This window comes from Antedon bifida, chromosome 4, assembly GCF_963402885.1.
Source record: "Antedon bifida chromosome 4, ecAntBifi1.1, whole genome shotgun sequence".
NCBI classification, from domain to species: Eukaryota; Metazoa; Echinodermata; class Crinoidea; order Comatulida; family Antedonidae; genus Antedon; species Antedon bifida.
Window position 1 is genome coordinate 7,810,630 of NC_136229.1, and position 18,574 is coordinate 7,829,203.

The following is an 18,574-nucleotide window of genomic DNA, read 5'->3' on the forward strand; positions in this document are numbered from 1 at the left end:
GTTCTTCTTCCCATTCTGTATTACCTTTAGATTTTCGTCGTAAGACTAGCCCAATTAGACAACTAGTAAACATTATCAACATGACTAAAAGCACGAATCCTCCAATAGCCGTTCCTTCAATGACATTATAATACCAAAGTTTGACGTTTGAGAAACTACTTGTGTCACTATCAGCCTGTTCCAATGCCAGTATTGTCGAAAACATTTCATCGGTAACAAACATGTCTGACTCATCAGTAGCATGTACAGATGTTGTATAAATTACATCAGGTTTTTTAGTAGATTGTACAGAAATCTTAGTAACCAAGCTATTGTTGTTTTTCAGTAGAGTTGGTGTAGTTAGCACATCTTTATTTTTAAGTGGTTTTTGTATTTTTAATTTCAGTGTGTCAGTACCATTGATTCCTACAGAGTTGATGACTACACATTTAACTTCCGAGTTGTTGTCAGAAAGTGTTATGTCAAAGATTTTTATTTTTCTACCAGCTTGTGCAATGTGTATCCTGGATGGGCTACCAGAGGTAACAGGTGCCCCTTTGAAGTACCAACTATAATCACTTGGAACAGCAGGTGGCTGTGCTTCAGCGTTACATGTATACGCCGCAATATCACCTTCTGACAAATCAGTCTGGTGACTTCGAATGGTGACTGTAGTTGGAATGGCAAAAGGAATAAGGTTACAATTATCTACAGTTTTCTGGCCATCTCTTTCCTTACATACAAACGGTCGGTAATTATCTTCCGCCGTTATTGTTGTCGTTAGAGAAACATTACTGGACGTCTGTATCCGTTGTTGTTCTAAAGCTTTGCCGTACTTCAAAATCAATTTTATCGGCGTCGAAGAAACTCTAAAATCCCTTATGCAATAAAAATTAACAACGTCTCCAACTTGAACATCAGACTTGGACACCATACACCTTAGCCCTATAGTTTGTCCAGTTAGCATCATAAGCCATAATATGCCAACGATGTTCAATATCAGGGCCATGATTCGTACTGGTACTGAATCTAATTGACAAATACAGCAACAACATAAAAACTGATATTTTAAGTGGTTTGTAAGTTGTAGTTCCGCTTGGATACAAGAGGTCAAAGATCAAAGCAATACAAACGTTGTTTCCTTCCTTTTTGGTGTTTTTCTTGCAGTTTAGTATGCATATATATTTTGAAATTATCCGTACTTTCAAGGTTATTAGAGATAAGCTAATAATACTAAGCATACTGTTTGACCGATGTGAAGGTCTAGTTAACATAATAATGAGGAATATAACAATATCGATTTGTAAAATCTAATATAACTGTATTTAACTACGGTAGCCCATGTTCACACTGCCTATTTCTCTGTCCAGAATCGAATCATGTATAAGTATTTTCCTGGCGTTTTTTTACTGTTTACAATTTGTGTTATAAGTCGCAGGTTCGAATCAAACCATAAACATATGGTTGCTTATCTATCTTAAAATATAAACACCTTTACTGATTAAATATACAGGAAAAATGTATATATTTGTTTCCAAAATTATAATGTAGGCCTACTTTTGAAAAAATTGCTTCATGTCGTTTTTTTAAAGCTAGATTTAATTATTAAAAAATGATCATTGTATTTTTGTGACCGTTATACGTTATTTTTTTTTTTACTTTTAGAAAACCAACTGTTAGTACGAACTTACCGTAGGCCGAAACACTTTGTTATTTGAATGTGCTTCCATTGGTTTCCTGATAGTATACGCATCGATAATTGCAGGTGGCGCTGTTGATTGTCCAAATTGTATAGTGAAGTTGGGATGAGAGAGTGGAGATTGACATATCATATTGGGACCGGCCATGAATAGGAAAACAAATGTTGGTACCATTGCATGAATACAATGCCTATTCAAAAGTAAATAAATACGAGGTTATTTGAAAGGGAAAAAAGAGAATATTAGTTTTTTAAAAATCGAATGTTATTTGATAATAGGCCCTAATCAAATGTATTCATTATGTCTTATTATTTATTAAAGCTCTCCGACTTGTAAACGTTAAAAGTTGTGGCCCATTTCGCGGGATTGAGGGCGTATATGTAATCATGTGACCGAAAGCGTCACGTTGCTACCCTCTATACTGTAAAATTACTCCAAAATTACCATTGACGATGAATACAGTGATATGTAATAGTTAAATTATAAATTGGACTACTTAATTGAATGTTAAAATGTGTTAATTGGCTGGATAGGTATAGGCAAACCGCTCAACAGGCCGGTCATGACATTCTCTCATATTATTATGACGTCAACCTGCTGTGAGTGTAATATGAGATTTTACTAAAATTGAATCGTGAATTTAATAATATTATCGGTTGATTAAACAAATTCGGTTGGATGATGATGAGTTTCCAGTTTCACCAGGCAACACATCAAATGAATACCTTTCATCAGTAAAGCATGCCTCATGTACACTACCGTAATATCGATCTGTAAATGCGGTGGATAAAATGACGAATGAAATCAGGTGATGAAACACCTGCAAAACGTTTGGTAAAGGAAAAACAAAAAATGAGATGATTCTGATTGCTTCGCATTTCAGACCACGTTCATTAAGACTCAAATCGATTAGATTTTACGCGTTAGGCTGTAAATATACACAGTGTGAAATGCTCAAACTAGTAGTCGCGCTTGTTGTGACGTGTTGTTACGTCGTAGCCTACCATGTCCATACACTACAGAGAGGTGATCTAGATATGCATGGTACCCATATTCAAAACAAAATTGATGTACAGTTAGGCTAGTATAATTTACTTACATAGTTACATCGTAACTGTGCTGTAGGCTTTCGCCTATATAAAAGCAAAAATCGTTTAGCATTGTCCTGCCATGCGTGATTTGTGTATAAATCTGTTTCTACACTACACTTATAGTTTGACAAAAAAAGTGTGCCCAAATGGTAGTGATATACCCAAATATGGTAGTGATATGACATCATCATGTCCATATGAGCACATCACATTCTTTTTGTCACATAAAGTTTGATAGTGTTGACAGAGCTTAACTACGAGAAGAAAATTATACAATCAGAATAAACACGTATGCTTATTGATTCGGGGGTTATAATAACCCTTGAATTTTATTAATTTATATAGAGGAACAGGTTTTTGGTATATCATACTTTGGTTTATCTAATTCCCTTTTCTCGTCCTCGATCTGATCGATATGAAATCAACCTTAACGCGAATACTACTTATAGATTCCCTGGCATTATAAGTAAATACAGTACAACATTATCGTTATAATTTTAAGGTGAAAATAAGGTGATTTTTCGAACATATAGAATGCTGGAGTTGTTGAATACTGATTTATTAATTTCAAAAAATAATAGTGTGTAAATAAATTTCTTTTACAAGCCAACCCATAATCTTTCAGTAACCTTTTCAACATTACTAGAACTTATAACCCTTGTTTAATAGTTCATTGTGTGTGTGTTTTTTTTGTTCAAGCAATGTATTCGCAGTCAACACAGTTTAATAATTAGGCCTATTTTTATATACAGTTACAACGATGCGTATCCCTTGTGTTCATTTGTGACCTTAGGGTTTGATCGGCAGTCAATTGCTAAATGGAAAACTTTTCAATCTTTGATTTTTTCAGTCACGTGTAACGGTTTCCATGGTGCATCTGTCTGTTGAGAGTAGGCCTACATTTGAAACATATTTGTAATTCAATTTAAAGAGCAGTCTACCTGTTTAGCTCTGTCTGGACTGGACAGTTAATTTCGCACCGTCTAAGTAAATACTTGTAGGAATTTTATGCTTGATCTCGAGGATTTGGTGCTTATAAACGATACCCTTTGATTAGAGAGTGAAAAAACATGCCTCTAATTTCCATTCTTGTCAGATTTACATTATGGATTCATTCATTTTAGACAGGAGTTTGAATAAAAGTTAATAGTGCCATAAAATACATAAAGGGCACATTGACACAGCAAACACTCCTTATACATAACTATTATACACAGAGAGCTTCATCCTGAATCGTAAAATCATTGTAGGCCTAAACTTTGAATTCATTTAAAGCTAACCACTAAGAATCATTAGGCATAATATGCATATACAGTATACATTATTATGTATATGCCTAATGGGTATATATGGGATGGGGTTTTTACTTCTGCAAATACGAGGAATTAGACTATATATGTATAGGAGACCAAATTTACGTACATGCGAAGATGTATATAGTATTTTAACATATTATCTTATTTTGAGGGTACATGTTCTGCACTTAGTTAGTGAGTTATTTCACATAATGATGTGTGTCTCTTGCATGTTTGAATTGATCCGCTAGATTTTTAAACTAGATCTATAGATTTCCTGTTACTCTGTTTCACCTCTATACATGATAATTGATTATATCCCGTCTGTTTTATTCATTGCGTACAACATAAATACTAAAACAATGAGGAGTCAACTCTTGCACCAGACGACAAACTGTACATTGTAAAACAGTGATCCGAATGGTGTGTAGCCTAAACCGTAACAAAATGTGCATGATCTCAATGTTGATTGTATGTAAAAAAAACAGAATGTGTTTTTAGTCTGTTACCAGAATTATAGCAGTTTCTGAAAGCATGATTGGCCTGCCGTACTACTAGCAATTTAACCAATGTGTGAGGGTGGAGAATGTTGCGATGATGTCACAAAAGATTGACTAGCTGGATAGAGTTGTTTTTTAAGCATTTAAATAACCATGTAAAACCATATACAATAGGAATTATAATCTGGCGCACGCTTTGTACAGGTCTTCCTCCGCCATAGGCTGAGTAGGCTACATTTTGTTTTCCGTTTCAAAATGATGCCAGGAATTAATATATTCATAAAAATAACAACATAATGACTGAGAAAACCTAATTTCTTCCTGCGGCCTAACGGTTTAGTATGAGTCCCCAAAACATGAATCGTATATCTCTCTCAGTGTGTAGGCCTATTACTTATTTTTAAACATTGGCAGTAGACAAATGCTAATTAATTTATGGTATTGACTAGTAAGTAATAGACATTTTGTTTTAGTAAAAAAAAACCAAATGGTCTAATTAAAGCCTCATGTTAACGAGAATATAAAATAAAATGCTATAAAAGTAAAAGGAAATTCGATAGGATATAACAGATCCCGTATTAGGAATCAAACAAGTTAATATTGGCCTTTGGTGAAGCATACTTCTGACTCATTCGTAAGGAAGTCCACCGACTGAAGGAATATAGTTTTAGACTATTTCCTACATATTTGGACTAAACATAAAAATTATATAAATAAATACAGCGAAGCAATTTCAAAGCGTAATATGTTATTAGTATTCGTACAAAGCAAGCCGCGTTGTGATAACTTCCACGACTACGCCAGAGACAATTATATGTCTGTTTAAATGTACTCAGTCCAAAAAAAATAACACCCATCTTGAATGTTAACTGCGGAACACCTTCTATAGATCATTTCCGGAGTTTGATTGAGGTTTTTAAAGTTCAGTTTCCCTAATACGGTTAGGCTAATACTACCGGTAAAAATAGTTCCATACCATAGTTAATAACGGAGTTCATATCATGTCATATGCTATGTTTTACTTATAGACTTTAAGATTAGCCAATCTTAGTTTTGAACTTGGTATATTTTATTCTTTTACAACATGAATAACATAGACCTGAGGAAAAACAATGGCCAACCACTAGTGGTGGATCCTACAACATAAAATCACAAGTTTGACAAGTTAGCGGTCTACATACTCATGTTCTCAATAAAGTATGGTTCTATGAAACTTTCTATTAATATTATACTACTGCACTTTTTATCTAACCATTATTGTATATTATTATCATCATTTAAATAGTTCAGAGATTATATTAAATAGAAATGTGACGTAACACCCAACAGAAAAGAAGGAAAGCTTAAACAATAGGAGAAATGCCCAATATCCTTATATACGTTTTTCTAAAATAAAAACAAAGCCAGAATAATCAATATTGGTTTTTTTTATTATTATTTTTCAAAATACCATATATTTTTTGTATAAAATAGAACGATAATGGTTTATAATATATATTTTATTTACATTATAATACATATCAATTATAAATCCAAAGGCAAATTACTAAAAAAAATGACAATGCTGTGGGTATCAGTGGCTGGATCTCAATGGAGATACAAAAAAAAAACGAAAAGCTAAATCAAAACGATAAAGTAAACAGCCAGAAAAGTTAGCAGAGCTTTCGGGCAACACTAGCCCTTCATCAGTGCAAGTATTATAGTATAGTATTATATCAATTATAATGAACAAATTCCACAATATTATTTATTCGGAATGTTTGTCTCAAAAATTGAAATTTAATTGAAATTAAATTTAGACGTTCAGTGTATGTATGTAATAATAATCGTTATGTTTTTCATTTATATGAATTTTTTTTTCAAGTTAGAGATTGAAAATTAGGCCTAATTCGAAGGTTTTAAAGCTAAAAGAGAGTTCTCAAATGTCTTACAATTGTCCACATAATTTTGGTCTTAACAGATTACTTAAGTTGTGAAAATATCATTTATTAAACGTTTGATAAAATGTTTATGTGAATTTCAGTTAATCATTGAGAAAAAACAAATGAAAAAGATGTTATAATTATGTAGGCCTACTGTTAAAACGGCCCATTTTACATATTTTTTGTCTTTAAAAACATACGTTTTCAGATGTTTAAATTTTGTCATATGGATATTGCATGAATATACCGCCTACTGTACTGTAATGATATTTACTTAATAGATAGATACATTTATATTATGATTTGGTAATAATTAATAATTACGTAAGCTTCAATGTCATTTATAATAGATCTGTCAATCTCAAGCTGTGGTTTCTAGTTTGAATATATCACTTAACGATGGATCATTCTCATAAAGTTCACTTAGTCGATTATATTCCTCATTTAAGTATGCGTTAACCTGCATTTGGTCAAAATTAAATACATTAGATGCATCACTGGTTCCTGGTGCGTTTACGTAACCGGCGTCGTCGTGATGACGCGGAATGGTGTTTACATAATCTTGTGTTGACGGATCATCGTAACGCGTTGATAATGTTGTTAATGGTAGAGAAGCAGAACGATGTGATACATGCGTTACAGGAGGAGTTGGTGGAAAATGATAAGCTGATGTAGTTTGGTTCATGTAGGAAACAGTATTAGAATTATTTGTTTTAGCTGGTGATAGGTATGCGTCGTTCTCTGTCATTCCGACTCGCGTTTCATCAGGAATTATAGATAAACGTTTGAGTTTTCTCACTTCTCTTTCTTGTTCTTCTTCCCATTCTGTATTACCTTTAGATTTTCGTCGTAAGACTAGCCCAATTAGACAACTAGTAAACATTATCAACATGACTAAAAGCACGAATCCTCCAATAGCCGTTCCTTCAATGACATTATAATACCAAAGTTTGACGTTTGAGAAACTACTTGTGTCACTATCAGCCTGTTCCAATGCCAGTATTGTCGAAAACATTTCATCGGTAACAAACATGTCTGACTCATCAGTAGCATGTACAGATGTTGTATAAATTACATCAGGTTTTTTAGTAGATTGTACAGAAATCTTAGTAACCAAGCTATTGTTGTTTTTCAGTAGAGTTGGTGTAGTTAGCACATCTTTATTTTTAAGTGGTTTTTGTATTTTTAATTTCAGTGTGTCAGTACCATTGATTCCTACAGAGTTGATGACTACACATTTAACTTCCGAGTTGTTGTCAGAAAGTGTTATGTCAAAGATTTTTATTTTTCTACCAGCTTGTGCAATGTGTATCCTGGATGGGCTACCAGAGGTAACAGGTGCCCCTTTGAAGTACCAACTATAATCACTTGGAACAGCAGGTGGCTGTGCTTCAGCGTTACATGTATACGCCGCAATATCACCTTCTGACAAATCAGTCTGGTGACTTCGAATGGTGACTGTAGTTGGAATGGCAAAAGGAATAAGGTTACAATTATCTACAGTTTTCTGGCCATCTCTTTCCTTACATACAAACGGTCGGTAATTATCTTCCGCCGTTATTGTTGTCGTTAGAGAAACATTACTGGACGTCTGTATCCGTTGTTGTTCTAAAGCTTTGCCGTACTTCAAAATCAATTTTATCGGCGTCGAAGAAACTCTAAAATCCCTTATGCAATAAAAATTAACAACGTCTCCAACTTGAACATCAGACTTGGACACCATACACCTTAGCCCTATAGTTTGTCCAGTTAGCATCATAAGCCATAATATGCCAACGATGTTCAATATCAGGGCCATGATTCGTACTGGTACTGAATCTAATTGACAAATACAGCAACAACATAAAAACTGATATTTTAAGTGGTTTGTAAGTTGTAGTTCCGCTTGGATACAAGAGGTCAAAGATCAAAGCAATACAAACGTTGTTTCCTTCCTTTTTGGTGTTTTTCTTGCAGTTTAGTATGCATATATATTTTGAAATTATCCGTACTTTCAAGGTTATTAGAGATAAGCTAATAATACTAAGCATACTGTTTGACCGATGTGAAGGTCTAGTTAACATAATAATGAGGAATATAACAATATCGATTTGTAAAATCTAATATAACTGTATTTAACTACGGTAGCCCATGTTCACACTGCCTATTTCTCTGTCCAGAATCGAATCATGTATAAGTATTTTCCTGGCGTTTTTTTACTGTTTACAATTTGTGTTATAAGTCGCAGGTTCGAATCAAACCATAAACATATGGTTGCTTATCTATCTTAAAATATAAACACCTTTACTGATTAAATATACAGGAAAAATGTATATATTTGTTTCCAAAATTATAATGTAGGCCTACTTTTGAAAAAATTGCTTCATGTCGTTTTTTTAAAGCTAGATTTAATTATTAAAAAATGATCATTGTATTTTTGTGACCGTTATACGTTATTTTTTTTTTTACTTTTAGAAAACCAACTGTTAGTACGAACTTACCGTAGGCCGAAACACTTTGTTATTTGAATGTGCTTCCATTGGTTTCCTGATAGTATACGCATCGATAATTGCAGGTGGCGCTGTTGATTGTCCAAATTGTATAGTGAAGTTGGGATGAGAGAGTGGAGATTGACATATCATATTGGGACCGGCCATGAATAGGAAAACAAATGTTGGTACCATTGCATGAATACAATGCCTATTCAAAAGTAAATAAATACGAGGTTATTTGAAAGGGAAAAAAGAGAATATTAGTTTTTTAAAAATCGAATGTTATTTGATAATAGGCCCTAATCAAATGTATTCATTATGTCTTATTATTTATTAAAGCTCTCCGACTTGTAAACGTTAAAAGTTGTGGCCCATTTCGCGGGATTGAGGGCGTATATGTAATCATGTGACCGAAAGCGTCACGTTGCTACCCTCTATACTGTAAAATTACTCCAAAATTACCATTGACGATGAATACAGTGATATGTAATAGTTAAATTATAAATTGGACTACTTAATTGAATGTTAAAATGTGTTAATTGGCTGGATAGGTATAGGCAAACCGCTCAACAGGCCGGTCATGACATTCTCTCATATTATTATGACGTCAACCTGCTGTGAGTGTAATATGAGATTTTACTAAAATTGAATCGTGAATTTAATAATATTATCGGTTGATTAAACAAATTCGGTTGGATGATGATGAGTTTCCAGTTTCACCAGGCAACACATCAAATGAATACCTTTCATCAGTAAAGCATGCCTCATGTACACTACCGTAATATCGATCTGTAAATGCGGTGGATAAAATGACGAATGAAATCAGGTGATGAAACACCTGCAAAACGTTTGGTAAAGGAAAAACAAAAAATGAGATGATTCTGATTGCTTCGCATTTCAGACCACGTTCATTAAGACTCAAATCGATTAGATTTTACGCGTTAGGCTGTAAATATACACAGTGTGAAATGCTCAAACTAGTAGTCGCGCTTGTTGTGACGTGTTGTTACGTCGTAGCCTACCATGTCCATACACTACAGAGAGGTGATCTAGATATGCATGGTACCCATATTCAAAACAAAATTGATGTACAGTTAGGCTAGTATAATTTACTTACATAGTTACATCGTAACTGTGCTGTAGGCTTTCGCCTATATAAAAGCAAAAATCGTTTAGCATTGTCCTGCCATGCGTGATTTGTGTATAAATCTGTTTCTACACTACACTTATAGTTTGACAAAAAAAGTGTGCCCAAATGGTAGTGATATACCCAAATATGGTAGTGATATGACATCATCATGTCCATATGAGCACATCACATTCTTTTTGTCACATAAAGTTTGATAGTGTTGACAGAGCTTAACTACGAGAAGAAAATTATACAATCAGAATAAACACGTATGCTTATTGATTCGGGGGTTATAATAACCCTTGAATTTTATTAATTTATATAGAGGAACAGGTTTTTGGTATATCATACTTTGGTTTATCTAATTCCCTTTTCTCGTCCTCGATCTGATCGATATGAAATCAACCTTAACGCGAATACTACTTATAGATTCCCTGGCATTATAAGTAAATACAGTACAACATTATCGTTATAATTTTAAGGTGAAAATAAGGTGATTTTTCGAACATATAGAATGCTGGAGTTGTTGAATACTGATTTATTAATTTCAAAAAATAATAGTGTGTAAATAAATTTCTTTTACAAGCCAACCCATAATCTTTCAGTAACCTTTTCAACATTACTAGAACTTATAACCCTTGTTTAATAGTTCATTGTGTGTGTGTTTTTTTTGTTCAAGCAATGTATTCGCAGTCAACACAGTTTAATAATTAGGCCTATTTTTATATACAGTTACAACGATGCGTATCCCTTGTGTTCATTTGTGACCTTAGGGTTTGATCGGCAGTCAATTGCTAAATGGAAAACTTTTCAATCTTTGATTTTTTCAGTCACGTGTAACGGTTTCCATGGTGCATCTGTCTGTTGAGAGTAGGCCTACATTTGAAACATATTTGTAATTCAATTTAAAGAGCAGTCTACCTGTTTAGCTCTGTCTGGACTGGACAGTTAATTTCGCACCGTCTAAGTAAATACTTGTAGGAATTTTATGCTTGATCTCGAGGATTTGGTGCTTATAAACGATACCCTTTGATTAGAGAGTGAAAAAACATGCCTCTAATTTCCATTCTTGTCAGATTTACATTATGGATTCATTCATTTTAGACAGGAGTTTGAATAAAAGTTAATAGTGCCATAAAATACATAAAGGGCACATTGACACAGCAAACACTCCTTATACATAACTATTATACACAGAGAGCTTCATCCTGAATCGTAAAATCATTGTAGGCCTAAACTTTGAATTCATTTAAAGCTAACCACTAAGAATCATTAGGCATAATATGCATATACAGTATACATTATTATGTATATGCCTAATGGGTATATATGGGATGGGGTTTTTACTTCTGCAAATACGAGGAATTAGACTATATATGTATAGGAGACCAAATTTACGTACATGCGAAGATGTTTATAGCCTAGCATAATAACCGAAACGTCGAAACACTCAACATTTTATTTATTTTTTGAGGGTGGGGGACATGTTTTTGTATTGTGTTTTGCTTTTACCGGTTTTTTTTTAAATAGATATATTTCTGTAATGTTTTTCTGAAAATCTCGAATAAGGTCAACAATCAAAAAACCTTACCGGTACTTTAGGGTCTGTTTCTGCTGCATAACGCAATTTAACCGGTTATTTTAAAATAGATTAAAAAAAGATAACAATAACAAGACCGCGTTTCTGCTCAATTTGTGCTCCGAAATAACCGGTTAAATCTATGGGTGGTCGTCGAGCAAAACGTCATCATTACCCAAAATGCAATACACTCAGACGGAAGTAGTAAGTTGGCTGTTTGTTTACATCGACGTCAGTACACACGTGTGTGATATCGCCGAACATCTCAAACATGAACATAATAAAATGTTGTCTCCGGGTCTACAAGTTTTGTTTTTTGTAAAGCCTACTTACCATCACTAATAAAATTAATTCTCATGCCACCTTCAATAAACATGGGGAGGGTCGTGCAGCGTCCGATCGCCTAGGATCATTATTATCTAGCCTAATTCCTCAAAAAGGCGATGTCATACGGCCCTTCCCACGTGAACGACTGTCTTTCGCGAGCGCGGTCCTACTAAACACCAAACGGAAAAAAAACCAGACTCAGAATGTTGCAATACCTACCAAACGAGAGTATATAATTGTTAATTAATTATGAAAACCCAACTTTTATAGCAAAAATCGTCCGAATTTATGTTAAAAACGATGAGTTTGACCGCAAAAACTTAAATCAAACGAGTGTATCCAAGTCATAGAATATCGCACGCACATAGTGCCTTTGATAGAATAATGAGTGTTGAACATTATTTCGTATATTTATGTACTAACATAAATAATAGCACATTTTTATGCTTAATAAAATCATATGTAATATATTATCAAAGGCTCTGATAACCTTTGTTTTCGGTCGATGTGATGTTTTTATAAAAAATGATGATGTAAAACGATCAAAGTAAGATTGTTCATTGTTCTCCTATTAAAGGCACTAAGGGCGTGCCATAAATACGCTCGTTTGGTTTCAGTTTTTGTTGCTAAAATTCATCTTTTTTAACATAAATTCGGACGATTTTTGCTATAAAATTTGGGTTTTCATAATTAATTAACCATTATCTATTCTCGTTTGGTAGGTATTTGCAACATTCTGAGTCCCTTTTGTTTCCGTTTTGGTATTTATAGGACCATACATATACCCTTCGCGAGCGTGTATTAACACCTCAAATTGTTTAGCTTGGGTAGTCCGGAACTCCACCCCGAATTCCTCTTTTACTTTCGCAAAAATGCTCTTATATATCTGTGAATCTTTTCTATTGCCTGCCATCCTTCCCCGTAGTTTCTCTTCCCCCCACAACTGAATAACATATCTTGTGATTTCATTCATCCACATACATGTTCACTTCTTCGTTCGATTGTCAAAACCACGAGGAAAACACACATGGTTCGCGACGGTATCTGACCCGGGGTCACAACTGTCAATCAAATAACCGTTATTTCGTGTTGCAGCAAGAATTGCTCAGCGATAACCGGTTAAACGGCGTTCTAACACCGATTTAAATTGGTGTTTTTAACCGGTTATTTTGCGCTGCCTTTTAACCGGTTACCAAAAATGTGTCCTGTTTCTGCTGGCAAGAAAATGTTAATTTATTCACACCGATTTTAATTTATTCACACCGATTTTAACCGGTTATTTTTATGCAGCAGAAACAGGCCCTTAGAGATCAAATCCGAGATCAACTCCCTTCTCAATATTAATCACTAGTGTATTTGACAGTACGTAGGCAATCGAATGGATCTCGGGAAGCTTGGAGCCCCATTATTAATAATCGACAACAACACGTTATTGTTATTATAATAGACCTTTATTGTTCCTTTAAGTTCACATTGAACACAAGTGGGTAAGTTTAACCACACCTCCTTGCCACACCACTGCAAAGTACCTGGTTCAATATTATTCTTATACTCTGCGCTTCAATTGTGTACATTCGCCTTTGTTTCAATGTGTTATCACAACTCAATTAGTAATATTTTAAACGATATGCTTATGTGGCGTCTTGATAATACATATACGTACAGTAATTATAAGACCTTATATAAATATATCCGTTAAATTATGTCCATATTATTATTTTTTTAAACTTTAAACAGCGTTGGTCAAAAATCGTGGGAATTTAACATTTAATTCTGTCTATCTGAAGGAACAAATTGACGGCGATCGTAACCCATGAATATTTTTAATTATTCAGGAAAAAACATTAGAGATACGAACCGTATACTGTAATTATTATTATTTTACAATGAACCTATATCTTGCAAAACAAAATTCAACATTCTTGGCATGTATTAACATGCTATTAACGTATATAGGCATGTACGATGTACGAGTGATGTCAGTATATGTATTTAGTAGACATTAACCTATGGTTATATACCCAGAATGGAATGGTTTAGTTTTTAATTAACCGGAGTATCGTCATTATGCTTCCGTGGTGGATGATGTTACCATCACCGCAGGCATAGTCCTAAATATTTAAGAATCATTATTTGACTTGTCTATCCTGTAGGTAATCAGGAAAGACTCTATTTTCCAATTTCCCTCTTCCTTGGAATACTAAACATGTAATGTTGTAGTGTTGATTAAAATCATATCCATTGTTATATATATATATATATTATGTTAAAGCCAAGAAGGAATCGAATTTCAGTTGTTTAATGTATTATATTAGACTATTAATATTGATCAATCTGGTATTGGAACACATTTAATTTGGGTTGGGCATTGCATAAACTTGTGACAGCCTATACATATACACAGCCGTTAATGTAGATGTATAATTCTGTATTGTGTTGAGTTTTTTCCGGACCATATCTTAAGCAGTGAGGTATTTTTACCTCCCTGTCTTAAGCCTGTACAGTATAATATTAGATTCATTCCAGCTACGGGTTCATAATCGGAGAGTTTTAACACGAGAGGCCTCAACGGGAGGTATATACTAACATCGAAAATGATTAGTGTATAAACATTAGCTTACGTATTTAGACTTTTAAAATGAATAACACGTATAGAATGTTGTAGTCAAAAGTTGCTGGTATTAATGATCGAATCACGCGGTTAATCCGCTTTATACGACACATCAATACTCAGATATAATTATATCGTCTGATACAATCGGCGGGAAAGACCGATATCGATTTTCTCAAGATTTACTTTTCATCGCGTTGATTTCATAGGCAGAGCAAAAGCATTTTAGCAAACAAGTTAGAGTGCTATGCATCTATTGAAATTAGGTAAGCGTGAATCGCCTATTTGACAAGTCTTTTGTGCTTCGTTGAATGCCCAGTGTAAAAAATTCGTCATTTGAAAGAAAGCAAGCATAGTATCCGGAGGGGTGTTAGCCAAGATATCGACGGATAGTGTAGGCTGCAATGGATATGCCTAGGCACAAGCCAGGTCGTTCTCAAACTCGTGTAATGCTGTGGTCGACTCCACGAGCGCTATCAACGGCATTCCTTCGCTCTATCCACACTCTAGATAAATGTGAAATATTTAATGAACCGTTTATGACTGCTTGGCATTTTGGTCCTGAGCGTAAGTACCAACCAAATAAACTAATAAGCTTTCTTATAGGATGTGAGGAAAATTATTCATACCAATGGGTAAAAGAACAATTAGAGAGAGAATACGTCGAAAAAGATGTGGTGTTTTGTAAAGATTTTGCTTACGCTATTGATGGTAACTGGGATGCTATTCCAAAACGATATAAACATACATTCCTCATACGAGACCCATCTAAAGTTATGAAATCTTGGAAGGAACGAATTAATTGTGGACCGCTACCCGGAATGGGACTTATATGGAAGCGAAGCGTGTCTTTTGCAATGCCACCTGGTTATATGTACGAAGAACTTCATGATCTTTTTATTCACTTACGCGATACTACTGGTGAGGCACCTCTTATACTGGACGCAGACGATCTTCTTGCCGATCCTAAGCAGATGATGCGTAAATACTGCAAAGCTGTAGGACTTCCATATCGAGAAGAGATGTTGCACTGGGAACCAGAAGAAAAAATGAAATGGCACGTAGCGTATTCTAATTTAATTGCTGATAAAATCATGGGTTGGTATTCTGATGCGATGAATAGTGATGGAATTAGGCAAAAATCTAAAAGATCGAGAGTTGATATGGATTCTTTGCCAGATGATGTTCGAGAAGTTGTTAAATTTGTTCAGCCATTTTACGATGTGTTATATAACGAACGATTACGACTTGATTGCGATATTGTAGATTCTCCTGCCACTTTTGTGATTAAAAGATCAAAATGAAAACGCTTTTATTTTACCAGAAAAAGAAATAAGTGACGACGGAAGAACGCATTGATTTTAATATTATGTGTGTCTGTTTGGTCTCCCGCAGCGTGGAACGACGACAATAAAAAATACCCGGAAATGTATACGGTAGTCAAGGAAACGAACTTTGTATTACTTTCGGATCCGTTGTGTGTGGTTAAGATATTCCGTTCATACTCAAATTTAATTATAGTAGTAGTAGCCTACGGTAGTTTAAACATGCATATGCCTAGATATACATATAATACAAACTTTGTATTGCCATACATGGAGAAACCGCACAGTATCACAATAAGCATGCTCGAAATTGTATACCGTAACCAAGGAAACGGATTTTAAATCAGAACACTCGGATACGCTGTGAGCTTTGCAGAAAAGCATAATTCAATATTTGAGTATTATGAACTACTATTGTTATTTCAATATAAAGCCTATTGAAGATTTTATTATAGAATTAGGTAGATAACACAATGTGTTATAAATAATATCGCATACAACACCAAGCATGTTTCAGGCATGTGTTCTGATGCATGAAACCTGTCATTTTATTATTTTCTACTATGTAAAATGTACAATTAAAATTCCAGGACACAAATTAAACTCCTATACTGTATATTTTAATAGTACTTTAATTAGTACTGTGCACGTCAAATATCATGTAAGCCTACGTATCACTGATTTTAAAAGTGAAGAAACAATTATGTAGGCCTAATATTTGTTTGTCACTAACTTGCAGAATAGCAAGTTGGATATCTGCCAGTTTAATTCATCGTCTTCGGGATTGATGTAACCGGTATTTACCGTCTATGGCGTATTCGTAGAATCATATAATTTTTATCTTTTGTTAAGACTATTATATAATTAGGTCATATATTATAACTATATTATTTAATGCCTTAAGTACGCCTATTTTCGGTACATATGCATAAGCAAGCCGGACTGATTATGGAAAGACGATGTAGCCTATACAGTTATTTACGAATCACTATTATTATTAGTTGTAGTGTAAATGGAACCTTTCCAAATTATTATCTACACTAAATACATAATTTTACTGTAATATCCGTACTGAGATTTTAAATGTTTCAATGTAGAAGTTTATGTGTCTACACTATCTATATATTAAAGTTATAGTTTGACTAAACAGTGTGATGTGCCCAAATATGGTAGTGATATGACGTCATCATGCCCATATACAGGCACATCACATTTTTTGTCAAATCAAGTCTGACAGTGTAGAAAAAGCTTTATAAACAATGTGTATCATTATTTTTTAAAAAAGGCTTGCTAGATATTTCAAGTTAAAGAGTAAACAACATAACATTTGACATGATCCCTCTGTGCAAATGCGTGTATTAAGAGGAAGTAAGCGTAGTACCAGTTAGTCCGTCCTAAGAGTATGCAACTAAATTAAAGAAAGTAATTGTAGTTGTAATGTTCTTCGATTTTGTTCATGTTAACATTCTTTTAATCATTAATTCAACCTACTGATCCAATTTTCTCCAATACGAGTCATAATAATTGTCTATAGCATACTAATTTAATAATACAATATACTTCTTAGCTCCTATGGGATACAATTCCCTAAAATTGAAATGTATATATACACTAACATTAATATTACCTATCACAGTTCCTTAATGTGAATATACACATCTATCGTGCATTAACGAGTTTTTTTCGAAATTAATACATACTCGGTTCGATTATTATAAATAATACACTGTAGCAACGCAATTAATTTTATCATTATATTTCACTAATATCGTTAGTGTACTAAGTAACGCTTTAAATACAATAGGAAATCTTGATGGTGAAATAAATACTCATTCACTTTGATACTGCAATATGCATATCGCTATTAGTAGGCGATTATTGCTGTGTAACGTCGTTTAGTTCAGTTTACACGAATATGAATACCATGTGATCTACCTAGTGCCTGTACGTCAATGATCAAACTATACACAGACGGATCCAGGGGTGGTGGGGTAGCCACCCTCACCCTACACATTTCTAAAATTGCAATGCAAAATAGGACATACATTAAGTGTTGTACTTTTTTAATGTTTCGACCCTCTAAATCCTGGATCGGCCTCTTGTATAGGCCTAATTGCCATGCAGTACTCTAAGCCTACATGATGCACGGTTATAATAAATAATAATTCTCGGTTTGCTTGGGGTATCGTAGGCCTACAAAAGTTGCTGTAACTTGTTTACTCTTTCACGAGTCGAATTCTGTGCGATTTCTACCCTTGCATTTGGAATTTAAAAACAAAATAAGTTTTGTAATTATTTTAAATTTGATGGATAAACATAATTAGGCCCAGTTTAAAATCAACATGGCAACATACACTCGAAATGGTAAATTTAAACCAATAAACTCTTTGCAGTGCAACGATCGTAATTGACAATATTTATTATAAGTATTATTATAAGTATGTAATGTTTGTGGAACCACTCACGGAGGTCCTTATTAGAATCAATTATTCCATGGAGAAATAAGTTATTATTATTCTTTCTCAGAAATGTCAAGATTCTCTTTGACTTTTCGTACGTCAATATTGACTAGTCTTAGTCGTGGGAGAGATTTATTAATACTGTAGTTCATTTCAAATGCCTATACAAGGTTGTCTCGAGACTAC

At 34.0% G+C, this 18,574-nt stretch overlaps 1 protein-coding gene across 1 annotated transcript; it reads left to right on the top strand.

The window, feature by feature from the left end:
• The first annotated feature begins 14,577 nt into the window (after positions 1 to 14,577).
• On the top strand, positions 14,578 to 17,360 carry LOC144839671 (uncharacterized). Its single transcript, XM_078695125.1, has one exon. The coding sequence runs from the start codon at positions 15,009 to 15,011 to the stop codon at positions 15,906 to 15,908; it is 900 nt and encodes a 299-aa protein (XP_078551251.1). The 5' UTR covers positions 14,578 to 15,008; the 3' UTR covers positions 15,909 to 17,360.
• The last annotated feature ends 1,214 nt before the right edge of the window (positions 17,361 to 18,574 follow it).

Excerpts from the sequence above, each read along its gene's own strand:
- LOC144839671 (XM_078695125.1), top strand. The coding sequence starts at position 15,009 with ATGGATATGCCTAGGCACAAGCCAGGTCGTTCTCAAACTCGTGTAATG.